At 49.3% G+C, this 24139-nt stretch overlaps 1 protein-coding gene across 3 annotated transcripts in view; it reads right to left on the bottom strand.

The window, feature by feature from the left end:
- Positions 1-24139, bottom strand: part of LOC146056229 (uncharacterized) — a 92662-nt gene that overhangs the window by 30917 nt on the left and 37606 nt on the right. For 2 of the 3 annotated variants that reach the window (XM_083168360.1, XM_083168361.1), the window contains exons 4-7: positions 17749-17934; positions 15130-15259; positions 14268-14301; positions 12439-12563 (exon numbers count right to left, since the gene is read on the bottom strand). In XM_083168360.1, the coding sequence (XP_083024486.1) occupies positions 12439-12563; positions 14268-14276 (134 nt within the window). In that variant the 5' untranslated portion in view covers positions 14277-14301; positions 15130-15259; positions 17749-17934. The remainder of the gene's footprint in view (positions 1-12438; positions 12564-14267; positions 14302-15129; positions 15260-17748; positions 17935-24139) is intronic. The other variant, XM_083168362.1, reaches the window with a different exon arrangement.

The raw sequence follows: 24139 nt of genomic DNA, 5'->3' as shown, positions 1-24139 counted from the left end.
AATGTTAAATGCCTCAATGCCCGCGATTTGGCCATAGGAATCAATGTTAAATGGGCCACAGAGCCCTAATAGTCACCGTGAACTCTGAAATGGCCCCCACAATTTTTAACGCCACCCCACGATCAACGTGAACCCGAAGCATGGCGAGCGCAGCGAGCCCGCGAGGGGCGGCGGTACGCGTCCTCCGACCTTTTCATGCCCTACTATCCACGTTGGCGTGGAGTTGAGAATAGAATAGTGTGGCGAGCGCAGCGAGCGACCGAGGCCCGAAGCGTGGCGAGCGCAGCGTGCCCCGCGAGGGGACGCGGATACCTTCACAGGTGTCCGCTTTTCGCCACGGACACCTGTGAAGCCCGCAAGGGGACGCGTATAACTGTGAAGGTATCCGCGTCCCCTCGCCACGCTTCGGGCCTCGGTGGCTCGCTGCGCTCGCCACACTATTCTATTCTCAACTCCACGCCGACGTGGATAGTAGGGCATGAAAAGGTCGGAGGACGCGTACCGCCGCCCCTCGCGGGCTCGCTGCGCTCGCCACGCTTCGGGTTCACGTTGATCGTGGGGTGGCGTTAACAATTGTGGGGGCCATTTCAGAGTTCACGGTGACTATTAGGGCTCTGTGGCCCATTTAACATTGTTTCCTATGTAAAAATCGCGGGCATTGAGCCATTGAACACTAAAATCGCGGTCAATCTGATTTTTAACATTGGTCCCTATGGGAAATCGCGGCCATCGCGTCGCACCCGATTTTTAGTGCATTCGATGGTCGCGATGGCCGCCCTTCTAGGTAAAGAGTACCGATATATCTATTAGTGTGTACCCAGCTTTAGATGCTTCTGTGCTCAGCTGTCAGTGCATCTGTGTGTTCTGTATGTATCATTTTAGTGACTATTTGGTATTATTATACACTGCGTGTGCATGTGATAGATAGTAGATTGTGGGCCAGATGCAACAGCCAGTCAATCAGCTCCTAAATTCAATGTCACAGACAAAAAATGTCAGGCAACATCTGATTGGTTGGTTGTTTATTACTCTCCATTTTATTACTTTTGAAGCTTAGTGCATCTGGCCCACAATCTACTACCTATTCCAGGTCACCCAGCAGGTGCTGTGTGTATCAGCAACGGTCACATTTCAAAAATCCACAGGTGACCTGGAATATGAAAGCTGTTAGCGGGACTGGGGGCTGAAGTTGGGAATCACTGCTCTAAAATGAGCTATATATAGAAGTAACTGGTAAAATATAAAATAGGAATATAAATGAATGTTTCTAAGAATTTTTTTTTATAATAGAAGTGACAAACACTTTTATAAAAATGTCCCCCACCATAATTTAGGAAATCCCTATTAAATCCAATGCTAATATCACACATTCCCCCCAATTGATATAACATATACAACTTGTATGTAGTGCACAGCTATAACTGGGTAATGCCACAGCACAGCACTTGCTGCTTTGGCTGTTATCATGGCAACCAAGCTGTTTACTTTCCACCCTCTGCTGCAAAAGTGGCAGTTGGTAGTCAGATGACAGTTGGTAGCTATAGATGTGGAGGAGAGCTACAGGCAAGATCGCTACGTGGATGAGGACGGCTTTGCAGAGAGAAAACATGAAGAAGACGGCAATGAAGACTTCGATGTGGAGCATGGCCATGCGGAGGATGACCAGGTGGAGTTTGGCCATGCGGTGGAAGGCCAAGTGGAGTTTTGGCATGCAGAAAAGGACGGTGACGAGGAGGAAGGCAGCCACAAGGAGAAAGAAGATCTGCAGGAGGACATCACCCTGCTCAGAGACCAGCGCGGTAAGAAAGAAGAGAGAAGACCCACAAGCAGATGCAGACCGAAGAAGTAAGTGATACATACACACACACGGTGGTTATACAGGCACTGAATGTAGTTTGGTAGCTGTAGTATAGGAGCTAGGTGCCGAGGCCTCTGTGTCTACTACTTATATTAGAAAATACATCTCCATGAATTTATGTACAACATGCTCAGTTACTTGCATCCAAATCTAATTCAGTGATATCTACGTTGTTGTTAAATACAATAATGCTTATATATAGCAGTACAGGTATACCACAATAATCCGGCACTGCACTAGAGATCACCTGCTTTGGCAGATTATCAGTGGTAGAGAATTTCTTGTTGTATCTGCGCACTGAGATTGATGTTATGACGAGCTGCGAACACTTATGGATCTGACTGGGATCCAATCTAGTGTCGCGCTCTGTCTTAATTATTAATCAATATGCAGTGAATATACATATATATGGGGGCATATGGCTGTATACAGTAGAAATTGGTAATAGACTCAGTATGTTTGCAATTGTAATTTACTTCAAACAAGGATTCAATTAAAATGTACACAATTGGCCACAAAAAAGGGTCATTTGGTCATAAGCATAAGTTGGATAGTCTGTATGCTCAGTCCTAACTGCATCAAAGGTTGGTGATTCTTCCCTAGGATTGCGAAAACTTTAGGAACAGTCTGATAAGTCTCTGGTGAGAGCACTTGGATAATAGTCTCTTAGGGTTATCTGAGTGCGGCGTCCCGCTGTCAGATAAGCTAGTGGATTCTTCGGGTACCCCTTTAACAGCCTGATGTCACTCCTAGGTTTTCGGCAGAGTGGGCGGTAGGTGCAGTTTAGGGTGACCGGTGTCACTTCTGCTTGGTGCCGTGTTGTTGCAGCGCGCACTCATCGGAGTGCCCCAGGCGAGGGGGGGGGTGCGCCCCGGTGCCCAGGGGGGTGTACCTGCTGTGGGGTACCTGCTGCGCCGTCTGCAGGTGCAGGCAGGGGTGTCCGTGTAGCGGGTGTACCTGCTGTGCTTTGTATTAAGCTGGCGGCGGCAGGGTCCCTGCAGTGATTAGCAAATAACTAGCGCTATTCGGCGGCCGGGCAGTGGTGCAGGAAGTGCTTCTGATTTTGAAAACACTAGCCGCACGCTGATTGGCTGAATCTCAGCCAATCAGCGTGCGGCAAGTGTTTTCAAACCCAGCAGTGCTTCCCGCGCCGCCGCCCGGCTGCCGGATAGCACTAGTTATTTGCTAATCACTGCAGGGACCCCGCCGCCAGCTTAATACACAGGGCCGCAGGTAGTGGTACCCCTGCGGCACGGACAACCCTGCCCGCTCCAGTCTCTGCACCTCCGCTCACCTCCATGCGGGGGTGAACTGCCGCCCTCCAGTAGCCGGCGCCCTAACCAAATGCCTAGAGCTGCCTAGTAGTGGTGCCGGCCATGCACAGCGTGACTCCCTACTGTAGTCTGCCCCCCACAGTGTGATTCCCTCCTGCAGTCTGTCCCCACCCACATCATGACTTCCTCCTGCACTCTGTCCCCCCCACAGAGTGACTCCCTCCTGTAGTCTATCTCCTCCCTGCAGCGTGTTTCCCCCATGCACCGGTCTCACCCCCGTGACTCCCTCCTGTAGTCTGTCCCCCCCCCTGCAGCGTGACTCCCCCCACAGTATGTCTCCCACCCTGCAGCATGACTCCCCCATGCACCAGTCTCACCCCTGTGACTCCCTCCTGCAGTCTGTTTCCCCCCGCAGTGTGACTCCCTCCTGCAGTCTGTCTCCCCCCACAGCGTAACTCCATCCCACAGTTTGTCTCCCCCCCACAGCGTGACTCCCTCCTGCAGTCTGTTCCACCTTGCAGCGTGACTTCCTCCCGCAGTCTGCCCCCCCCCACAGCATGACTCCCTCCTGCAGTCTGCCCCCCGCAGCATGACTCCCTCCTGCAGTCTGCCCCCCCCCCGCAGCATGACTCCCTCCTGCAGTCTGCCCCCCCCTGCAGTGTGACTCCCTCCTGCAGCATGACTCCCTCCTGCAGTCTGCCACCCCCCCCCCCCGCAGCATGACTCCCTCCTGCAGTCTGCCCCCCGCAGCATGACTCCCTCCTGCAGTCTGCCCCCCCCCCCCCGCAGCATGACTCCCTCCTGCAGTCTGCCCCCCCTGCAGTGTGACTCCCTCCTGCAGCATGACTCCCTCCTGCAGTCTGCCACCCCCCCCCCGCAGCATGACTCCCTCCTGCAGTCTGCCCCCCGCAGCATGACTCCCTCCTGCAGTCTGCCACCCCTGCAGTGTGACTCCCTCTCTCCGCCAGCAGCAGCGCTTTTCTTGCTGACAGTAAAGGAGATATTTCTGCTGTTTTTGACCTATGTTAATTTGTATTGATTTAACAGACTAGTTATCCCATCAGTTTTATAAATGATTTCTGTAAATCATGTTTAATATTAACTTTAGTGCCAGTTGTATAATAGTCATTATAGGCAGGCGCCACCAGTAGGCAGGTTTAGGCATTTGCCTAGGGCACCGGCCACTGGAGGGCAGTAGTGAGCTGCTGCAGAAGCAGAGGAGAGCCGCCCGGCAGAATGAAGATGCTTCTCGGTGAGTGTGCAGCACGGCATCCACCCCCCCACCCCGAGCAGCACGGCAAACCCCCCCAGGCATCATCGCGTTCCCCATACCCCTACCCTGGAGCAGCATGGCGCACGGGCATCCCCCCCCATGGAGGGGGTGAGCGCCCCTCCCCCTGGGGTGCTCTGGCCCTGATTATAGGTAGTGTAAGTGGGTAAGGCCCAGCGCTGATCACTGTGTCTGTGAGAGAAGCAGATAGAGGTGTAGATAAATGTAGTCAGCACTTATTGAGAGCGGTACATAAGCTCCTCCCCTCCAGCCCCTTCCTCAGATTGAACATAACAAGTGTGATGGGTCAATTGCATAAACAGCTGCTGGCATCCGTCTCCTATACCCAACCAATAAGGGAGGGACAAAGTGTCCACCAGATGTGGTCTCCATCCAACCATACAATACTTCCTCTGACCATGTAACTTACTCAGCCAGTGATTATTTGTTGCACACTCCCCCCCCCCTATCTGAAGATAGCATTACCCAATGGGGACAAGATACAGTTGGTGGAGTTGGATATGTACTTCTCCCGTCAGAGCTGCACACGTGTGCATATGACAATATCCTGTCCTGTTTTCATAAAAGAAAATCTCTAAGCAAAATAGCTTATTAGCCTCCTGATGCTACTGGACTAACATTTTCCTCAGTAGGATAACTGAATGGAAATCTTCATGTCACTTGGCTGATTTTCTGGTCACTTTACACTGTTTTCCTGCTGTAATACATTCTTCCGAACTGTCCTGATTTTCGCTGAACCATCCAGTTTTTGTGATAGTCTGCCATCCCACCCGGGGCCGGCAGCGTTCCGCAGTGGTGATGGTGCGGCAACAGGGAATCCCCCCTGCCTGCCGCTGCTCAGCGGGGAATAAATGCTGTGAGCCTGTGCACAGCATCTATTCAGGCAGGCAGAGGGGCTGGGAGCATGGCCAGTAGCTCACTAAGTGCTGGACATGCCCCCAGAGCTGCATAGATGGGGCGTGCCTCGCAGCAGTTCCATGAGCATAGGTCACACCCATGGAGCATGAGGCCACACCCACAGAAATTTGGGCACATACAAGCATCCCTCTTCCTCATCTGCCAAAGTTGGGGGCATGGTAATATAAATGTCACCTTAATTCATGTTCTATCATATATGGGCACTGCTGAAATGTTCTCCTCTGGCTTCTCTCTCCATTAGAAACCAGCAGTGCTCCATCATCCTGCCTCAGAGATGCAGTCTCTCGTACCATCCAGGGACTGACGTTTCACCATCAGTTAGGCCAAGGTGGTTTTGGGAAGGTAAGCAATGAGGTTTCAGTGGTCACAGGGGAATTACTATATGTCTCCATATTATTAGAGGGGAACAAGGCTGCAGTGCAATATCATTCAATGTCAGTTGTGACTCACCATTCCATGTAATGATATTGCACACAGTATAACTGCATGATGTGTAACATTCCCCCGCTATAATATAACACTACAGTGTCCGATGGTTCTGGTAGGGCGACCTCTTCTAGTAGTCACTGTAATAAGGTTACAGTATGTGGGGTGATAGAAGCATTGAAGGATAGACGCACTGTGTAATGTGTGACCTCCTACCGCTATAGAGTGGCCCCTTTTCTTACATTATCAGTGCAGCATCAGCTAGAACATCAGGGAATGTTGCCTGTATTACATGTGGCACTTATATACGTGTGAAACGTCTTTACATTGTGTAGAAGATGCTGCTTCACTGAAACGCAACCTGCAAAGTGCAAAATCTCTGGCAGTAAAAGTATTATATAATACTCCAGAGTGGGTACGGCCTGGCTGCTTGGGGCATCACATGGTAGCATTCAATGTAGCACTTTATTATTGTTTACCAGTGTAACACTGTCTAATTTATGTCCATCACTTATATATCACTCCTTAGCACATAGTTTTTCTTATTAACAGTAACACAAAAGCATATTTCTAGGGTGGTGCCCGGTGGTGGCTGGGCTTTACCGGCATGGGGGGATTCCGTGCCCCAGATGTAAAGCTGGCCATACACTATTGCAATGTATCGCAGAAGTGTATGGCCATCCCCCCCTGGAGCTGCCCCGGATCTTCCTAGACGGCAACATCACAAGCAATACATTGCATATGGTCCTTTCACATGTGATATATCGCAAGCAACACCCCCCCCCCCCCCCCCTCCCGTGAGTGGGTCAGAGTCAGACCTGCAGGTCTGGCCTCCATTATGATAAGGGACCTCGCACCGGACCCAATGGAATGTCATACACATCCAAATTAGGCCAATGTCTCTGCCCGATCCATCAGATTTGGATGAAATTGGCCCAAATTGGACTGGTGTATGGGGGCCTTTCAGCTTAGTGTAAGGGACCCACAAGGGATGACGTCACCAGGACACTGTGGTTATGAGGTTAACACTGTAATATTCCCTCTAGGTTCTCCTGGCCTCACACTCAGCTCACAGCCAGTTGTTGGCTGTGAAGGTCATGAGCAAGAGATGGCTCCTAGAGATCGGCGTAGAACATGCATTCATGGAAAGAAAAGTGCTAGACCTTGCATCTGGGTGCCCATTCCTCATCCATGGCTACTTCTCCCATCAGAGCACGGTAAGGCTGTGACTGCCTCTGACCTTTTACATGTCGACCTAATGCTTGTGTCAACCTTTTTATCATGTCCACCTAATGCAGGTCGACATATTTCATGTGTTGACCTATTGACCTATAGTGTTTAGCCTAATGACTGTCCACTTATGTACTGCTGGCCTAGGCACCGCCCCCCTGGTCCCGTCCCCTCCCCATGACTGTCCATTATATTCCGATGAGAAGATGAGAAGTGAATGAATAATGTATAGAATTTCCCCTTACTTAGTTATTTCGGACAAAGGTGACATTCCCCTAGCTCTGTCCGTCCTGCCTGTCCTGCCATGTACATAATAACACTATTGCCTCTACCATACACAGAATCACGTGTTCTTTGGGATGGAGTATGCCAGTGGCGGAGACTTCCGTAGTCTCCTGAGGAGGAATGGGCCCATGGACATCTCCAGTGCAAGGTGAGGATACAGAGTAATGTGTTGTTACAGCCGCTGATAGAGGGAGGACTTACTGATAGATTATATATTATACATATACATTTTGTATTCAGTCAGAAGGGTTCTGATGTATCAATAGATAATACAGTATATAAAAGCACTAGGTGATTCATCTCGCCCTACGGGCGCTCTTCACACCGTTGTAAGGGGCTCCGCCCACTTAACATGTGAATGCCTTTAGTGTGTGAAATCTGCATTGTATTATATAGAGGATGACCTGTATTGGTTCTATAGTTAGAGGTTTCATTTTTAAGATGAAAAGGGCGTTGGATTGTGAAGAGGGAGTATGTTATTTTGTTGGTATGAACAGGGCTTACAGACGATGGGCGTCTGTGGTGTTGGTGTGGCTGGTTGCAGGGGTAATGCGAAATGGAGAGGGGCAGGTGCAGTGTTTTGGCAGGTGGATGTAAGGGTGCTGCGTGTGGTGAAAGGGGGGGCTTGGTGTCGTTGGAGGGGTATTTTTTTTGAGAGTGGTGGAGTTGGAGGTGCATGTGGGTGGTGTGGTTGTGTGAGGTGCGGGGGTGAGAGTGTTGTAGTTGGGTGGGGGGTGGTTGATGCCAGTGTTGGAGGGGCGGTTGTGGGGTTTTGGGGTGGGTTAGGGAAGGGGTTTGGGCATGTTGTGGATGTGTGAAAGGCCGGTGTAGCGTTGATGGGGGTAGTGGCGGAACTTGTGAGTGGTAGGCCCAGGTGCAAAAGTACAATTTGGGCCCCTCAACAGTGGGTGACAGAGGTACAAGCTGCTGGTCTAGGCAGTAGTGGGCCCCTTAGTCCACAGAGGCCCCGGTGCAGTGCACCTGCTGCACCAATGGTAGTTCCGCCTCTGCATGGGGGAGGGGGGGGGTGTGGGTGTAGTGGCGGTGTATGATGGGCGGTTGTCCTGTTTGCGCAAGTGGATGGCGGGGTGCTGTGGGTGGTGGTGGTGGAGGAGCGGGTGCGGTGATGTTGTGTGTGTTGTAGTATGGTGTGTGGCAGAGGTATGCAAGTGGGGGTGCTTATGGGTGGTGTGGGTGGGCTAGTGTGAGGTGCGAGATGTGGTTTGGGAAATGACACACGTCACATGTGACAGGATCATACAGCTGCTGTCATCACTGTGTGCAGCAACATGAAGGTGGCCGTGTACTAAGGGGCAGCTGTGTATGTGGTTTGGGAAATGACACACGTCAGCTGTGACAGGATTATACAGCTGCTGTCATCACTGTGTGCAGCAACATGAAGGTGGCCGTGTACTAAGGGGCAGCTGTTCATGTGGTTTGGGAAATGACACACGTCAGATGTGACAGGATCATACAGCTGCTGTCATCACTGTGTGCAGCAACATGAAGGTGGCCGTGTACTAAGGGGCAGCTGTGTATGTGGTTTGGGAAATGACGCACGTCAGATGTGACAGGATTATACAGCTGTTGTCATCACTGTGTGCAGCAACATGAAGGTGGCCGTGTACTAAGGGGCAGCTGTGTATGTGGTTTGGGAAATGACGCACGTCAGATGTGGCAGGATTATACAGCTGCTGTCATCACTGTGTGCAGCAACATGAAGGTGGCCGTGTACTAAGGGGCAGCTGTGTATGTGGTTTGGGAAATGACGCACGTCAGATGTGGCAGGATTATACAGCTGCTGTCGGTGACCATGGAATTATATGGGCTGATCGCACAAGGCAGCGAAGGGATGTTACTGTGTAACATCCATTCGCAGTCCCTGCCAGCGAATCGCCCTTGCGAATGGTGGGATGACGTACCACCATTCCAACTGCGGGGTTACATGGATTCGCAAGACTGCGAATTCATAGCCTTGGGAATCAACCAGAATAACCCCCAATATGAAGTGAATTGCACCAATGCACAAAACCAGAATCCTCATATTAACCTCATATGCCCGACGGCCACCGCCTATTCTCCCTTGTGGGGGTCCACAACCCCCATAGAGGAAGAATACAATAGGTGGCAAGCGTAGAGAGCCTCCGTGCCCCCAGCGAGCCCGCAAGGGGCTCTGTTGCGCTCACCATGCTGTCTGAGTCCGGCCAGTCGGGATTCCGATGTTGGGCTAATGACTGTCGGACCCCTGTACCACACCCATTATTTATACATCCTACAATATAACATTAACCTGTTTTCTATCCAACAGGTTCTATGCAGCAGAGATAGTATGCGGGATTCAATTCCTCCATTCCAAGGGAATAGTCCATGGGTAATTATATAGTTACAGTATGATAATAGTATAATAAAGCAATATTACTATGGAGTGTATAATGCAGAATGTAATATGCTGATCATGTCTGCTCCCTACACGCTATACATGTTACCAATTAGCACATATTTCCCACTTACATGTTACATGGCCTCCTTTACATAGTAATGTACAATCGTTATCTACAGCTCTCAGTAGCCACAGAGGCTGTCTCTGCACAATTGTTTTATGCTTTTATTGTCAATTATGGCTGAGGAGAGTATTGAGTAGGGAGTGAGAAGTGCAGGGGAAGGAGGTGCTGAGAAGTGCAGGGGAAGGAGGTGGGAGGGAGTGAGAGGTGCAGAGGAGGGAGGTGGAGGAAGGGAGTCGGAGGTGTAGAGGAGGAAAGAGGGAGTGAGAGGTGCAGAGGAAGGAGGTGGAAGGATGGAGTAAGAAGTGCAGGGGAAGGAGGTAGATGAAGGGAGTGGGAGGTGTAGAGGAGGAAAGAGGGAGTGAGAGATGCAGGGGAAGGAGGTGGAAGGATGGAGTAAGAAGTGCAGGGGAAGGAAGTGGAGGGGGAGGTGCAGAGGAAGGAGGAGGAAGTAGGTAGTGAGAGGTGCAGGAGAAGCATGTGGAGGGAGGGAGTGGGAGGCGCAGAGGAGCAAGGAGGGAGTAGACATGCAGGAGAAGGAGGTGGAGGGATGGAGTGGGAGGTGCAGAGGAGAAAGAAGTGGAAGGTGGAGGGGAAGGAGGTGGAGGGAGAGTGTGGGAGGTGCAGGGGAAGCAGGTGGAGGGAGGGAGTGGGAGGCGCAGAGGAGCAAGGAGGGAGTAGACATGCAGGAGAAGGAGGTGGAGGGATGGAGTGGGAGGTGCAGAGGAGAAAGAAGTGGAAGGTGGAGGGGAAGGAGGTGGAGGGAGAGTGTGGGAGGTGCAGGGTAATGAGTTGGAAGGAGTGGGCGGTACATAAAAAAGGACGGAGGTTATGAGAGGTGAATTAAGAGGAGCAGGAGTGACAGGTGACAAATTAAGGAAAGCTAAAATAAATAATTGCGGAAGAGGTGGATGGACACAGGTTGGATAACTTCACCTAATATGGTTCCTTTAATTCCATCTCCAATTGCTATTTATATGAATCTAAAGGTGTCTGGCACTCACTACACAGGTAAATAACTCACCCATTGGGCCTTATTCAGATCTGAGCTCAGTACAAATTTGTTTGGAAAATGGGCAAAACCATGTGCACTGCAGGTGGGGCAGATGTAACATGTATAGAGAGTTAGATTTGTGTCAGTTATTTTGTTTATGTGCAGGGTAAATACTGGCTGCATTATTTTTACACTGCAATTTAGATTTCAGTTTCAACACACCCCATCCAAATCTAACTCTCTCTGCACAGGTATCATCTGCCCCACCTGCAGTGCACATGGTTTTGCCCATTTTCCAAACAAATTAGTACTGAGCTCAGATCTGAATAAGGCCCATTACCCCTAAAAGCTTACAATCCCCAATGATAAATTGAAGCGGCTGCACTCAGGGAATAACAGAACAATAAGCACAATGTGCTGCCTGGCCCACGTGTCCGTGTATTGTTATTATTTCTCTTCTGGTTACAAATAAGAATAAACTGACCCCATTTATAAGCTGCTCCCCTTCCCCAGCTGGGAACGACCAGCATCAGCCTCCATTTGCCGCTTCCTATGACATCAATATCACTAGTTATTTACAGTCTGCTGTAACCACACATATTAGTATCACAGGGGTTATTGGGCTGAGGAAGGTTCCACTATTACATAACCTAGATGTCTGCAGAACACATACAGATGTACATGACATGGTGGAATCACATGGACACTAACCTAAATATGGTTACATTAGTCCTTGCTCCCAAACATATGAAACGACTATTAGTTAGAATGTACACATGTAACGCGCAATATAATCTATGTACCAAATAATTCCTGTTTGTATGAAAACAAAGATTTTATTTTCTTCACAGCGACCTAAAACCAGAGAACATCTTGGTGACTCCAACAGGACATCTCAAGATCGCCGACTTCGGTCTGGCCCTTGAGATCACGCCTAGAGACGAGGGTGTTACTGGCTGTGCTAGAAGGTGTGGTGTCATTATTCCTGAGGTAAATGCAAAGGGTTTCCTACTGTTTCCTCATGTAACTATGTACATGGGGCCTGATTCCAACCCCGTATGTGACGGCATATAGCCAAGTTGGGTAAAAAGGGCATTCACTGTAGCACGCACATGCATCGTTGCACATTGCTGGGTAATTCTGATTCTGCCAAGTGTTGGCAATTTCTCTCCATGTGGAAGATGCACTAACATCCCCCCCACCACCACATCACCAGCATTCCCCGGGTACCGCATTATTAATAATTCCATATGCACTAACATATGCGATTATTAATGCAGAGGACAGCTCTTTCCATAAGAGCTGTCAATTGCGATGCAGCTCTGGCATTGGACTTCTGGGTCTGGTGCAGAATTAACAGTAAACAATACGACTCTTATGTTGGGTATACACCAGAATGATTATGATTGAAAAATACAAATCAGACCAAAGTGCGCAGCTGAACCCAAAGTGCTGCAAACATATCATGCACAAAGTAATAATCCCAAGAGTGATAAAGATGGAAATAGTGCATACATACAATAAGCGCTCAAAGGGTAACCATCAGATCGGAATCGGATCTAAAACATGCCAAAACGTGCCCAATTTACATAAAATCGGACTAAATTGCATAGACATTGATGGGACTGAGCAAAATCGTTCTGGTGTGTAACCAGCATTACCTTAAGTGACTACCCTCCACCATAGCGTCCTCCATGGGAACGGGTACTGTACATGCAACTTCCGGTCCGGCTCTTACCAGGGGAAGATGACGTAAGACTGCTGCCGTGTGTTGGCAGGACAGCTGCTGTAAACAATATATAGTACGTGAACTAGCATATACAAGTGAAAGAGCAATAACTCGGGACAAAATATACCTAAAAACAGCGAAGTACTTATTATTTATAAACAATATAAAATATTGCTGCTGTTACTATAACATGTAGGGGTTATCTTTACCGCTATTTTGTTAATTAAAAAAAAAAATAAAGTGATTGCTAAAATGTTGGTAACCAATTGCTCTCTTGTGGTAGCTGTATTTCGGCAAGGAGTACATGATTGGCGAAGACTGGTTCTCATTTGGAGTCATCTTGAACGAAATGATAACCGGAGGTCATGCTGCTCACTCAAGATTCTGCGCAACAGAATCTGCCGCCATGGACCTCATTAACATGGTAAATATGATATTACATTTATCAATTATTAATATAAATGATGTCATTGGTTGTATATAACTTTATAAGATGTTGGATGTAAGTAACCATTAGTCACTGTGTTATAGGATCAATCTGTTCAGTCCTCTGATCTCTATTGAAAACCAGAGTATCTGATCTACTCTACTGTCCAATTACTGCTACAAGTAAACTCTGCACTCTGACAGCCGGCCACTATTACTGACTACAGACACTGGCGTAACTATAGCACCGCAGCCCCCGCCACCGCGCGCGCGGGGGGGGGGGGGGGGGGCGCTGTGCATATGGGGGCGCAGGGGGTTGCGGTGCTATAGTTAAACCTCCTCCCAATCCCCCGCAGGCTTACCTATTTCGCTGGTCCCGGCGGCTCCGTTCTTCTGCTGAGGACCACCACAAAATGGCCGCACCCATATAGCACACAGTTCTCTGAAACTGTCTGCTGTATGGGGGCGGCCATTTTGTGGTGGTCCTCAGCAGAAGAACGGAGCCGCCGGGACCAGCACGAAAGGTAAGGCTGCGGGGGATTGGGGGGTTTGAATGGGCGGCGGGTGGCGCCCCCCCCTAACGGCGGGGGGCGCCCAAAACGTAGCTACGCCGCTGACTACAGATGTGTCCTGCTACAGCTTTGCTGCGTATAGCAGCTTGCTGTAGTGGGATTGCAGTGTGAGCGCATCGCAGCAGGCTCCCATAAAGCAGCAGGGTGCATGTGCCCGCACCAGCCAGCTCCTATATAAGTGAATGCATAGCGGGAGTGTACGCATACCATATGTCCCGCTATGCTGCGCATTGTGCAGCAGTGAATAAAGATTGTGGCTTTATGGAAAATAGCTGAATCTTTTCTCTGGCGACGGCTGACGCAGCTGTTAGCTATGCTATAACTATTGGCAGATAAGTAAAAGATCTACATAGGTGTTTTTTATTGAGAGGTGACTTTTCTGCATTTTATAAATAGGAATAATAAATATAAAGAGCATCACAATTGAGTGCATACTCAACTAAAGCCCTGTACACACGGGGCGACTTGAGTCCTGTGCTGCTTAAGCACAGGTGGCTCAGCACACATCGCTGCACACATGGGAATCACCTGCTATATGCGCTGAGCAATCTGTGCTGAGCAGTGTTTGCCTATGCGGATTGGTGATGTAAGCAGGATAGAACGTGCATGCACTGTCTATATCTGTGGGCGATAGTGACGTGCAGGGCTGCGAACCGCCATAGCTATAGAGTGTACAAAGAGAGCGATCCGAGCTTCATTTCTAAGTGTTCTAGACAGATCGCTTAGAAATAGGGCATAAATCGCCCGTGTGTTTGCCCCTCACCTGCATCATCCCACTGGTGTCTCTGCAGTCATTCCTGTTAGACAGACAATAATCAGATAAGTAACGTTAGACTATTGTATAGTGACAATATAACAATGTACAGATATGTTTCTATCAAACACTAATACATATATTTCTAGTGATGACAGGTATAGAAAGTTCTGGCAGAGTTCACTTAGTGTCCCATGCCTATGTTATATGTTGTGTATATCTATAAGATGTATGTAAGTAATGCATGTAGTCTTATTTACAAATGTCTATACAATTGGCAAGCAAAACCTGAGCAGCTATTGTTACACAGACACATCAGCATTAAGGCCCATAGACACTGGGCTGAAAGTCGCTCAAAACAGCAGGTTGAGCGGCTTTCAGCTCATAGCCGCCCAGTGTGTGTGCCCCGGCGATGAGTGGTGAGCGATGCTGCACGCTCCCGCATCATCGCCAGGAAAGCGCTTCATCTGCTGCTATTACAAGCAGATGAGCGGCTTTGAGGACGGCTTTGCATAGCTCTGCACTATGCAAAGCCGTCCTCCCCGCCGGGCAGGGGGAAAGCCGCTCAGTGTGTATGCACTGAGCAGCTTTCCCCCTCAGTGATGATAGCAATCATCGCTGTGCACACACACTGGGCATAATAGCCCAGTGTGTATGGACCTTTAGGACACATGACAGGAAATGGCAGAATGGTGACATGTTCTTGGAATGGGGAATGTAATGTGAGACACACAACAGATCCCAGATAGAATGTCAGTAGTAACATACTGTGGCCATGGAGAAATCCCTTTATATTCTTCTGTGCCGGCAGCAGAAATGTTTGTACAATGATTGTATTGAGCAACTGTGCTGTATAATTACATCCAAATACCTTTTTCAGCTTGTCAATAACCATCTGGGCCAAGAACCAGGAGTTACTGACAGCATCCGCCACCACCCCTTCTTCCAGCACATCAACTGGGTCGCCATGGAATCCCTTGGGATGGAGCCCCCATACTTCCCTGTAAGTATAAAACAGAACTTCCATGAGCTACTCATTGCTGGTCAGCAGATAATGCATAAGTGCCAAACACATACATGGGGTGTGGATGAAGGGATCGGCTCTGTCTATATAGACAGCCATTATGTCAGCATGCAATAGGCTGACAGGGTCACTAATTAGACCATGGGTCCTCAAACTGCGGCCCTCCAGATGTTGTGAAACTTCAAATCCCAGCATGCCTTGCCACAGTTTTAACACTCCATTATAGCAAAACTGTGGCAAGGCATGCTGGGATTTGTAGTTTCACAACATCTGGAGGGCCGCAGTTTGAGGACCCATGAATTAGACAGTGGGTGGTATTCAATGAGAATACCTGCGAGGTGCAGCGAATCCTTTTTTGGATTCGCTGCACATTCGCCACGTTCCGGAGCCTCGCAGGCTCCGGTATTCAACGTGTCAGGGGCTCGCTGCCCCTGACTGGCGAATATGAGCTCCTGCGGCGTATGCCGCAGGGAGCCTAAGGACGGTGGCAGGCAGAGAGATGGAAGTCTCTCTGCCTGCCCCAGAACGTTTGTGGGGGTTAGGTGGGCTCCCCGGGTGCCAGGCAGCACAGGCTGCCCCCTGGGGGTGCCAGCAGGGGACCTATATTCACTATACCCGATCGTAACGATCGGGTGCAGTGAATATATGAATATGTAATGAGCGGCTCGGCTCCGGCGCCCCCTGCTGGCTGCTGTGTAAAAAAAATGGTACTTGTGGAGTATCACGGCTCCCACGACCTGCATCGTATGCAGATCGTATGCTAAAAATCGCATCGCATCGCATGTGGCATACGGTGGCATACGATGCGATATGATGTTTTACCGATTTTTGACCATTTTTGCTCAAAAATCGTATGCCATCGCATGGCATCGTATGCCATATGTAGTGGCATACGATGGCATACGATGCGATGCGATGTTTTACCGATTTTTGACCTTTTTTGCTCAAAAATCGTATGCGATCGCATCGGATGCCATACGATGCGATGCGATCGCACCCGATTTTGCATTGAAATGCATCAGAATGCATTGAAATGTGTATTAAACTTGTGAAATGCACCCAAATGCCATTTTTCATAGTGCACCACCCCCACTATCAACGTCAACCCGAAGCGTGGCGAGCGCTGCGAGCCTGCGAGGGGCGGCGGTACGCGTCCTACGACCTTTTCATACCCCCACTATCCACGTCGGCGTGGAGTTGAGAATAGAATAGTGTGGCGAGCGCAGCGAGCCACCGAGCCCGAAGCGTGGCGAGCGCAGCGAGCCCCGCGAGGGGACGCGGATACCTTCACAGCTATACGCGTCCCCTCGCGGGCTTCACAGGTATCCGCGTCCGCTCGCCACGCTTCGGGCTCGGTGGCTCGCTGCGCTCGCCACACTATTCTATTCTCAACTCCACGCCAACGTGGATAGTGGGGGTATGAAAAGGTCGTAGGACGAGTACCGCCGCCCCTCGCGCCTAACCCTAACTGTCCTCTTCTGCAGACTAACCCTGACCTTAACCCTAACCCTACCTGGGAGAGCTCAATAAGATTTGGCACATGATGGGCCTTTTCTTACACATGAATTACATGTGATTTATCACACATAATCTCGGAGAGCTGCAGGCAGGGGGTGTATGAATTGAAAAATACTATTCAAAAGATCAGGTGGCTGCTGATTGGCTGAAAGAGATCTCTCAGCCAAACAGTGGCCACCCAGTCTTTTGAATAGGATTTTTCAATTGTCCTTGCCACCTGCCGCACCCTGCTCACCGCACCCAGGATGTCCTGCTGACTGCTGCACATAAGATGTATTTTATGTGCAGCCCGTCCGAGCTCTGATCCGATGCGCACGGGACAGCGCATCGGATCCGATCGAATGTCACAGACAATCTGCTGGATCCTCTGGCCCAAATCGCGTAGCGTACGGGGGCCTTAACAGTGTAAAGTTCCCTAACACAGTTATTCTTGTGCTCAGGGTTACATAAAAATCACTGACAAAGACACATTTTTAGTTTTCTTTCTAGCAGGGGACACACAAGTAGAAAGGACATAATTACTATGTTACCAATACTTTCTTATTGTCCCAGATGTGAGCTCCGTTACATCTTCTGACATTTTTCTAATATAATTGATAATCCTGCGCCTCATAATAAGCTGACAAGGAGACAAAGTGGACTATAGAGCACAGGTTACACTTTCCATAGTGAGCTTCTGGAATGTCATTTTCCTCTCTGCACTTCTAGAGTATATAGATGTCTCTTGATAGCACAGAGTAGACGAACACCTGTAATTGCACCATAGCGACCTCACATCTACTGAAATGCTGTGCTTTTATATATATATATATATATATATATATATATATATATATATATATATATATATATATCCACAGAATACAAACATGCAATAAACAAGAATAAATACCTTCACCAGCCCGGTGTTCAGCACAGTCCCCGCCTACAGCCCGCGTTTCCGCTCACCTGCACGCTGACTCGTTGCACGTTGGATGACGTCACGGGTATCCAGTTGCTAAGGAACAGCCGGCTGCTTGCGTACCACAAGTCGCAGCCACTTCCTGCTTCCGGCATCCCGCACTATCCAATCGGAGGCACGGTGTAGCCATAGTGATGGCGTTAGCTTCCCGCAGTTGCCTAGAGGCCGCAGCACTGTGAGAGACAAAAAAAACCTTATAATTACATGTTTTAGGCAAAGATTGAATAATCTAAACATGAGAAGTGAAAAAACGGCAAAAATGAATAAGACATGTTAAGCAAATAGGCACTGTCAGCAAAGAGAAAATTTTTATAAAGGCAAGGTGGAGTTAGAGAAAACAATTCAAATTCAATTGCTCATTCAGCCCAAACGCGCTGATAGTGTTCAACATGTATGTCCATCGGGCCTCCTTTTGAAGAAGTGCCTTGGCTCTATCACCCCCAAGAATGTTGAATGGCACATGGTTGAATGGCACAAACAAGAAGTTTGCTAAATGCCTCTGTCTGTCTTATGTCCTCTATCAGTCCTATGGTAGATGTAATAATCACTGATATACACTGTTACTTCTTATTTCTCTAGGCATTCTTTCCACCCTCTGCCTCCAGTAATAACCATCTAGAACTAATGGAGGCAGAAGAGGCCAATTACCCACCAATTACAGCGGCGGAGCAGGCAAATTTTACGGGTTTCTCGTCAATTACCTCCAGCTGGAGAACCTTCCCAAATCCACCTGGTCTAAGTACATCTAGTAAGGCAGAGGCACTGCTGGATGCGACCATGCCAGGTTCTGCATGTAAGTACATTATATCTTCATTTTTCTTATTATTTTTAACCATGTTTGATTGAAGATTTCAACTTTAAATGGGGGCATGATAAAGAAAGAAAAAGGGAGCTAGATCTGGGTATAGCAGTATTATAATAACCAATAATACATGTTCAGAATGGAAAGTTGTACATTAAAGGGGCGTACACCCAGGGAGATTTCAGGTCATTCTCTAAGTCAGGCATGTCCAAAGTTGGCCCTCCAGATGTTTTGAAACTACACATCCCAGCATGCTTTGCAATAGTGTTAGCATTCTCTAATAGCAAAACTGTGGCAAAGCATGCTGGGATGTGTAGTTTCAAAACATCTGGAGGGCCAACGTTGGACATGCCTGCTCTAAGTGATCTCACTAGAAAATGCCCCTACATTTGCTGGTGAATTTATTCCAGCACTACATTATCTATGCGGCATGTAATATACATAGATGGTATGTACAGCAAAAGGATTAATCCGTGCATTGGAATACATGTATGATAGTAGTAATGCAGAGAACTCAGTGTACATATATCCCTATGGAGCGAAGGAGAAATAGATGGAGTTCTCTGCATTACTACTATCCTTTAGGGTGGGGGAATTCTGTGATTCTCTTGCCTTGTTTAGCCCCTCCCTTACCTGAACTAGCTCCTCCCTTGCCTGAACTAGCCCCTCCCTTACCTGAACTAGCTCCTCCCTTGCCTGAACTAGCCCCTCCCTTGCAAGCACTTGCAATGGACCAATAAGGTCCAAATGGACCAATCATTTAAGCAACTTGCCACTTTTGTGTACCACATATTTATTTCCTACCTGCTATTCATTATGATCACCCTGGGCCTGATTCAGACCTGATCTCTAGGCAGTGTACACTCGCTGCCTAGTGAAAGGGTAAGCACCACCCCAACTAACACGCTGGGCATTCCAATGGTACCTCCATACAGGTGTCTCTGATCTACGAGCGCTGGAGAAATCATTCGATGGTTGCCGACCATCAAGTGATTTCTCCCCGGCTGCTTACGGATTATTATGCATATCATCCATTCGCAGCCGTACCGGGGATAGCGGCGTGCAGTGGGGGGGGGGGGGGGGAGCACGGCAGGCACTGCGGACGAAGTTTGGTCCACACGCAACGCTGTGACATTCATCTCATGGGGAGCAGAATAAGGTCTTTACTGAGAACCTGTAAAAGAAAGATTCGTAAGCAGGGAAGAGATTTTGCGACCTCTCTGTAACTAAAGATACTCAGTCTGTACCCCTTCAGTCTCATTTACATATTATATCCTGTACATGCAGCCAGCGTACAATTACTTACAAACACTCTGTCCCATCCACCATTTCCCATTAAGATGTGGCCCCTCCCCATAGAACCCCTGATGTGCAGGTCCAGGTGCTTACTCTACAGATGAGCGCATTAGTGCAAACAGAAGCGTCACAAAGCAGCTTATGCTCTGCAGTCCCGTAATGTTACATTCTAGTAACTTATCCAAGTGTCTATAGATTTCATCGTGGAAACAAAGATAGGTACTTGTTTCCTATCTGGGCGCCCGCTAAGTTAATTGCTTACCATGCTATTCTCCGTATAAAATCGGATCGCATCGCATCGGATACCACAAATGCACATACACGATATTGAACGATGCGATGCGATTCCCCATAGGAAACAATGTTAAATGGATCAATTTACCCAAATCAGCATAGGGAAGAATAGTAAATGGGCCAGAAACCCCCAAAAAACCCACAGAGCACTGGAATGTCCCCCCAAAAGTAGTTGACGCCACCCCGCCATGAACGTGAACCCGAATCGTGGCGAGCGTAGCGAGCCCGCGAGGGGCGGCGGTACACGTCCTCCGACCTTTTCATGCCCTACTATCCACTAGGGCGTGGAGGGAGAATAGAATAGTGTGGGGAGCGCAGAGAGCCACCGAGCCCGAAGCGTGGCGAGCGCAGCGAGCCCCGCGGATACCTTCACAGGTAAACGCGTCCCTTCGCGTGCTTCCCAGGTGTCCGCTTCGCCATGGACACCTGGGAAGCCCGCGAGGTGACGCGTATACCTGTGAAGGTATCCGCGTCCCCTCGCCACGCTTCAGGCTCGGTGGCTCGCTGCGCTCGCCACACTATTCTATTCTCACTCCACGCCCTAGTGGATAGTAGGGCATGAAAAGGTCGGAGTACGCGTACCGCCGCCCCTCGCGGGCTCGCTGCGCTCGCCACGCTTCGGGTTCACGTTGATGGCGGGGTGGCGTCAACTACTTTTGGGGGGACATTTCAATGTTAAGGGGTGTTTTTGGCCCATTTACTATTGTTCCTATGATAATTTGGCTAAATTGAGCCATTTCACATTGAAATCGGATCGGATCGCATCGCATCGTATGCGATCGTACATCATCGAGTACCGCATCCGATGCAATGCGATTTCATTACGGTGCCGTACGTTGAAAACCTGGGCGCCCAGATAGGAAACAAGTACCCAAAGATATATATTGTGCTATTTTGTATCTTGTTATAAATGTGACCAGATTGCACATGGTGTAATAGGTACAATGTACTTTTGTTATCATATAGATCAGCTGAAATACAGAAGGTAAGAGGATGGATGTCAACAGGTAAGATATGAAGGCGTGTGATCTACAGTGGCAAAGGCTACACACCGGTCAGGTAGTATGAGACCTTTGTATTTGGTGGTGACGCTGGTAAGAGCAGTTTGGGAATAGGATGCAGGAGGCAGAAAGGTTGTGGTGGTGACAAAGAAAGGAGAGGAATGGGATGAAGAAAGCAGGCGGTGGCAGCAAAGAGAGGAGGTGACAGGGAATGAGACGCAGAATATAGGCGGTGGCAGCATAGAAAGGAGAGGAGAGGATGGGGAATGAGACGCATTAAGCAGGCGGTGGCAGTAAATAGAGGAGAAGAGGTGACAGAATGGGATGAAAAATGCAGGCGGTGGCAGTAGAGAGAAGAGAGGAGGTGACGGAAGAGATGAAGCAGGCGGTGGCAGAAAAAAGTTGAAATTTACATTTGAGGAATCTTCCGGTTCCGGCGCTGGAGGAAGCAGCAGCTCCCGAATAGGGCTCCCTGCGCTCCCCAGCCTAACACAGCTGCCGACCATAGAAGACCCCGCTGGTCCCCCCTCCTAACCTACCCGAGGATACAGGGGCAGTCTGCCGCTATCAATAGCGCCGTCCGCCGCCGGGATCGCAGCACCACGGACCCCGCTGCCGCGTGACATCACAGCCGCAGCAGCACGAGGCAGGAGACGCGCTCTCACTCTGAGAGACGCCGGCACTTCCCTCCCCGGCTGTTAACCACTAGCGGGCTGCCCTGGACCTAACCCACACCCTCCACAAGACATCACACTGTATGGGGACTCCAGAAGCCCCAGGCAAAAATCATCTCCACTAGCATAAGCAGCGCTGCAAGACCCCTGCCACCAGCAAGGCCACACAGAAGCAGCATAAACGGAGCACCATCCCTGTCACAGGAAATCCAGGTGGAGGTAAGCCCATAACCCCCCTGACTCCTGCACCCAAACAACACAGCCTCCTCACCCACAAAATAAATCTGCTGGCAGTGTTTAACCCTGCTGCAACAGACACACAGCATCCCTTACCCACCCTAAGCAGCAAGATTTGGTCACACAGACATCCTCTGCACAGCATAACCTCCCACCAGAGACACCTCAGGAGGTGAATAACCACCCCAGCCTCCGAGCCCTGGCTGACCCTCGGACACCCACCCCTACCATGAATAAAGGGCAGCAAGCACCCGCAGTTGAAGAAACCCCACGACACCGCTCGTCCAGCCGTCAGGCCAGAGACAAAATGGCGTCCGCGGGGGCACCCACTACCCACCCCCCAGAACACTGCAACCAGAGGTAGAAAGGGAGGGGAACCCCAGGACACCCCAATTGCTCCCACACAGTCGGAAACCACTGAGCCTACCCCGCTATGGACCTCTACAGATGAGTCACCAACTGACCAGGCGGATAACTCACCGTCATCATCACCTATTCTGAGGCGACAACTAACTCAAACTTCAAAATCACATGAAGGACCAGTTACTTATGCAGACATTGTGCAGGCCATCCAAGACACTATTGGCCCTATTATGGAGGCCCACGCTGGGAAAGTGACACAAGCAGTCCAAGACATGAAGTCACAATTTAAGCAAATTACTAAAAGGGTGGCCCACACAGAACACCTAGCCGGCGAGACATTTCAAGACGTCGCCACTCTCAAAGCCCAGCATTAAGCCATGCAGAAGTCACAATACCAAATGCAGGCAAAAATAGATGACCTGGAGAACCGTTCCAGAAGGAACAACCTCAGGGTGGTGGGTCTACCCGAAGATGTAAAGGGACAGGCCCTCCTTACTTTCATACAAACTACTCTCCCGGAAATCCTATCAGTCACTGGGGAATGCACGGGAATGATAATTGAACGTGCCCACAGAATAGGCCCCCAGCGACCTTCAACGGATGCACGCCCCAGACCAGTTATCTTTCGTTGTCTTAATTACATCCACAAGGAGGCGCTGTGGTCGGCTTCGAGAAGGAAACGAGACATATCCTGGAATGGCTCCAAACTTATACTCTTCCAAGACTACTCTGCAGAAGTAGCAAGAGCACGAAAGGAGTTCACTCCTCTCTGCTCCCGTCTCGCCAAGAATAACAGGAAGTTTGCTTTACTCTACCCGGCACGCCTCCGCATATTTATAGGATCCACCTTCAAAGACTTCTCTTCACCATCAGATTGTGAGGCCTTCCTTGCAGAAGAAACATCCGAAGAGACATCAGCATCACTAGTCTCACAACCCCTCTTCACCCAAGATCAACAAGAGTGACTGAGTCCTCCTGCCACAGCTACCCCCTGCAAATATCGAACCTAATTCTCCCTCCCACCCCCCCCACCCACCCACCCACCTTGATGCTTCTTAGATATTTCTCCCCTGTATAACCACTGGAAAAGATCCCAAAAATGAGACTCCTATCAGAAAGGGCATTCCAATCCAAGACTCAAAAACTATACTTATCCTAACAGATGAAGAATCACTCTCACCTCTCTCCCCCCCCCCTCTTCCTCCCTGCTATACCCGCCAGGAGTCTATACTGGGGAAAGTAACCAGTATCGAAGAAAACTCTCCTAACTTTTGGTCCCCTGGTATGGCACTTGGCTACTTCACACTTTGTGGGAACTCCAAGCTGGGAGAACCCAGAATGACTATACTAAGTAGAGAGGACCGGCGAGGTTAAGATTATAATTTATGATAATCTCTGCTCCTTGCTGCTTTAAGCAGGAAGGTATTATAAGTTGGTAGTCCATAAGTTCACACCACTAAGGTGTCTGTTAATACCCGCTTGGTAAGGCTGAGGGAGCCAGGGTCTGCTGGTTCAGCCCCTTAGGCACAGGCCTATACTCACCTCATTCGTTACCAACCGGAAGTTGATAATGGAAAATAAGAAGGTTAGGTGCACCAGAAGCACCTGGTTTGTATTACTGCTACTGTTTTTGTGGATTATGTTGTATGTCCCCCCTCCTTCCCTCATGTTTTTCCCCCAAAATCCCAAAAGATATCTAACATGGTTTCGT

This window comes from Crinia signifera, unplaced genomic scaffold (assembly GCF_055691185.1).
Source record: "Crinia signifera unplaced genomic scaffold, ASM5569118v1 HAP2_SCAFFOLD_76, whole genome shotgun sequence".
NCBI lineage: Eukaryota > Metazoa > Chordata > Amphibia > Anura > Myobatrachidae > Crinia > Crinia signifera.
The sequence above is the reverse complement of the archived record's forward strand: the minus strand, read 5'-3'. Positions and strand labels throughout refer to the sequence as shown.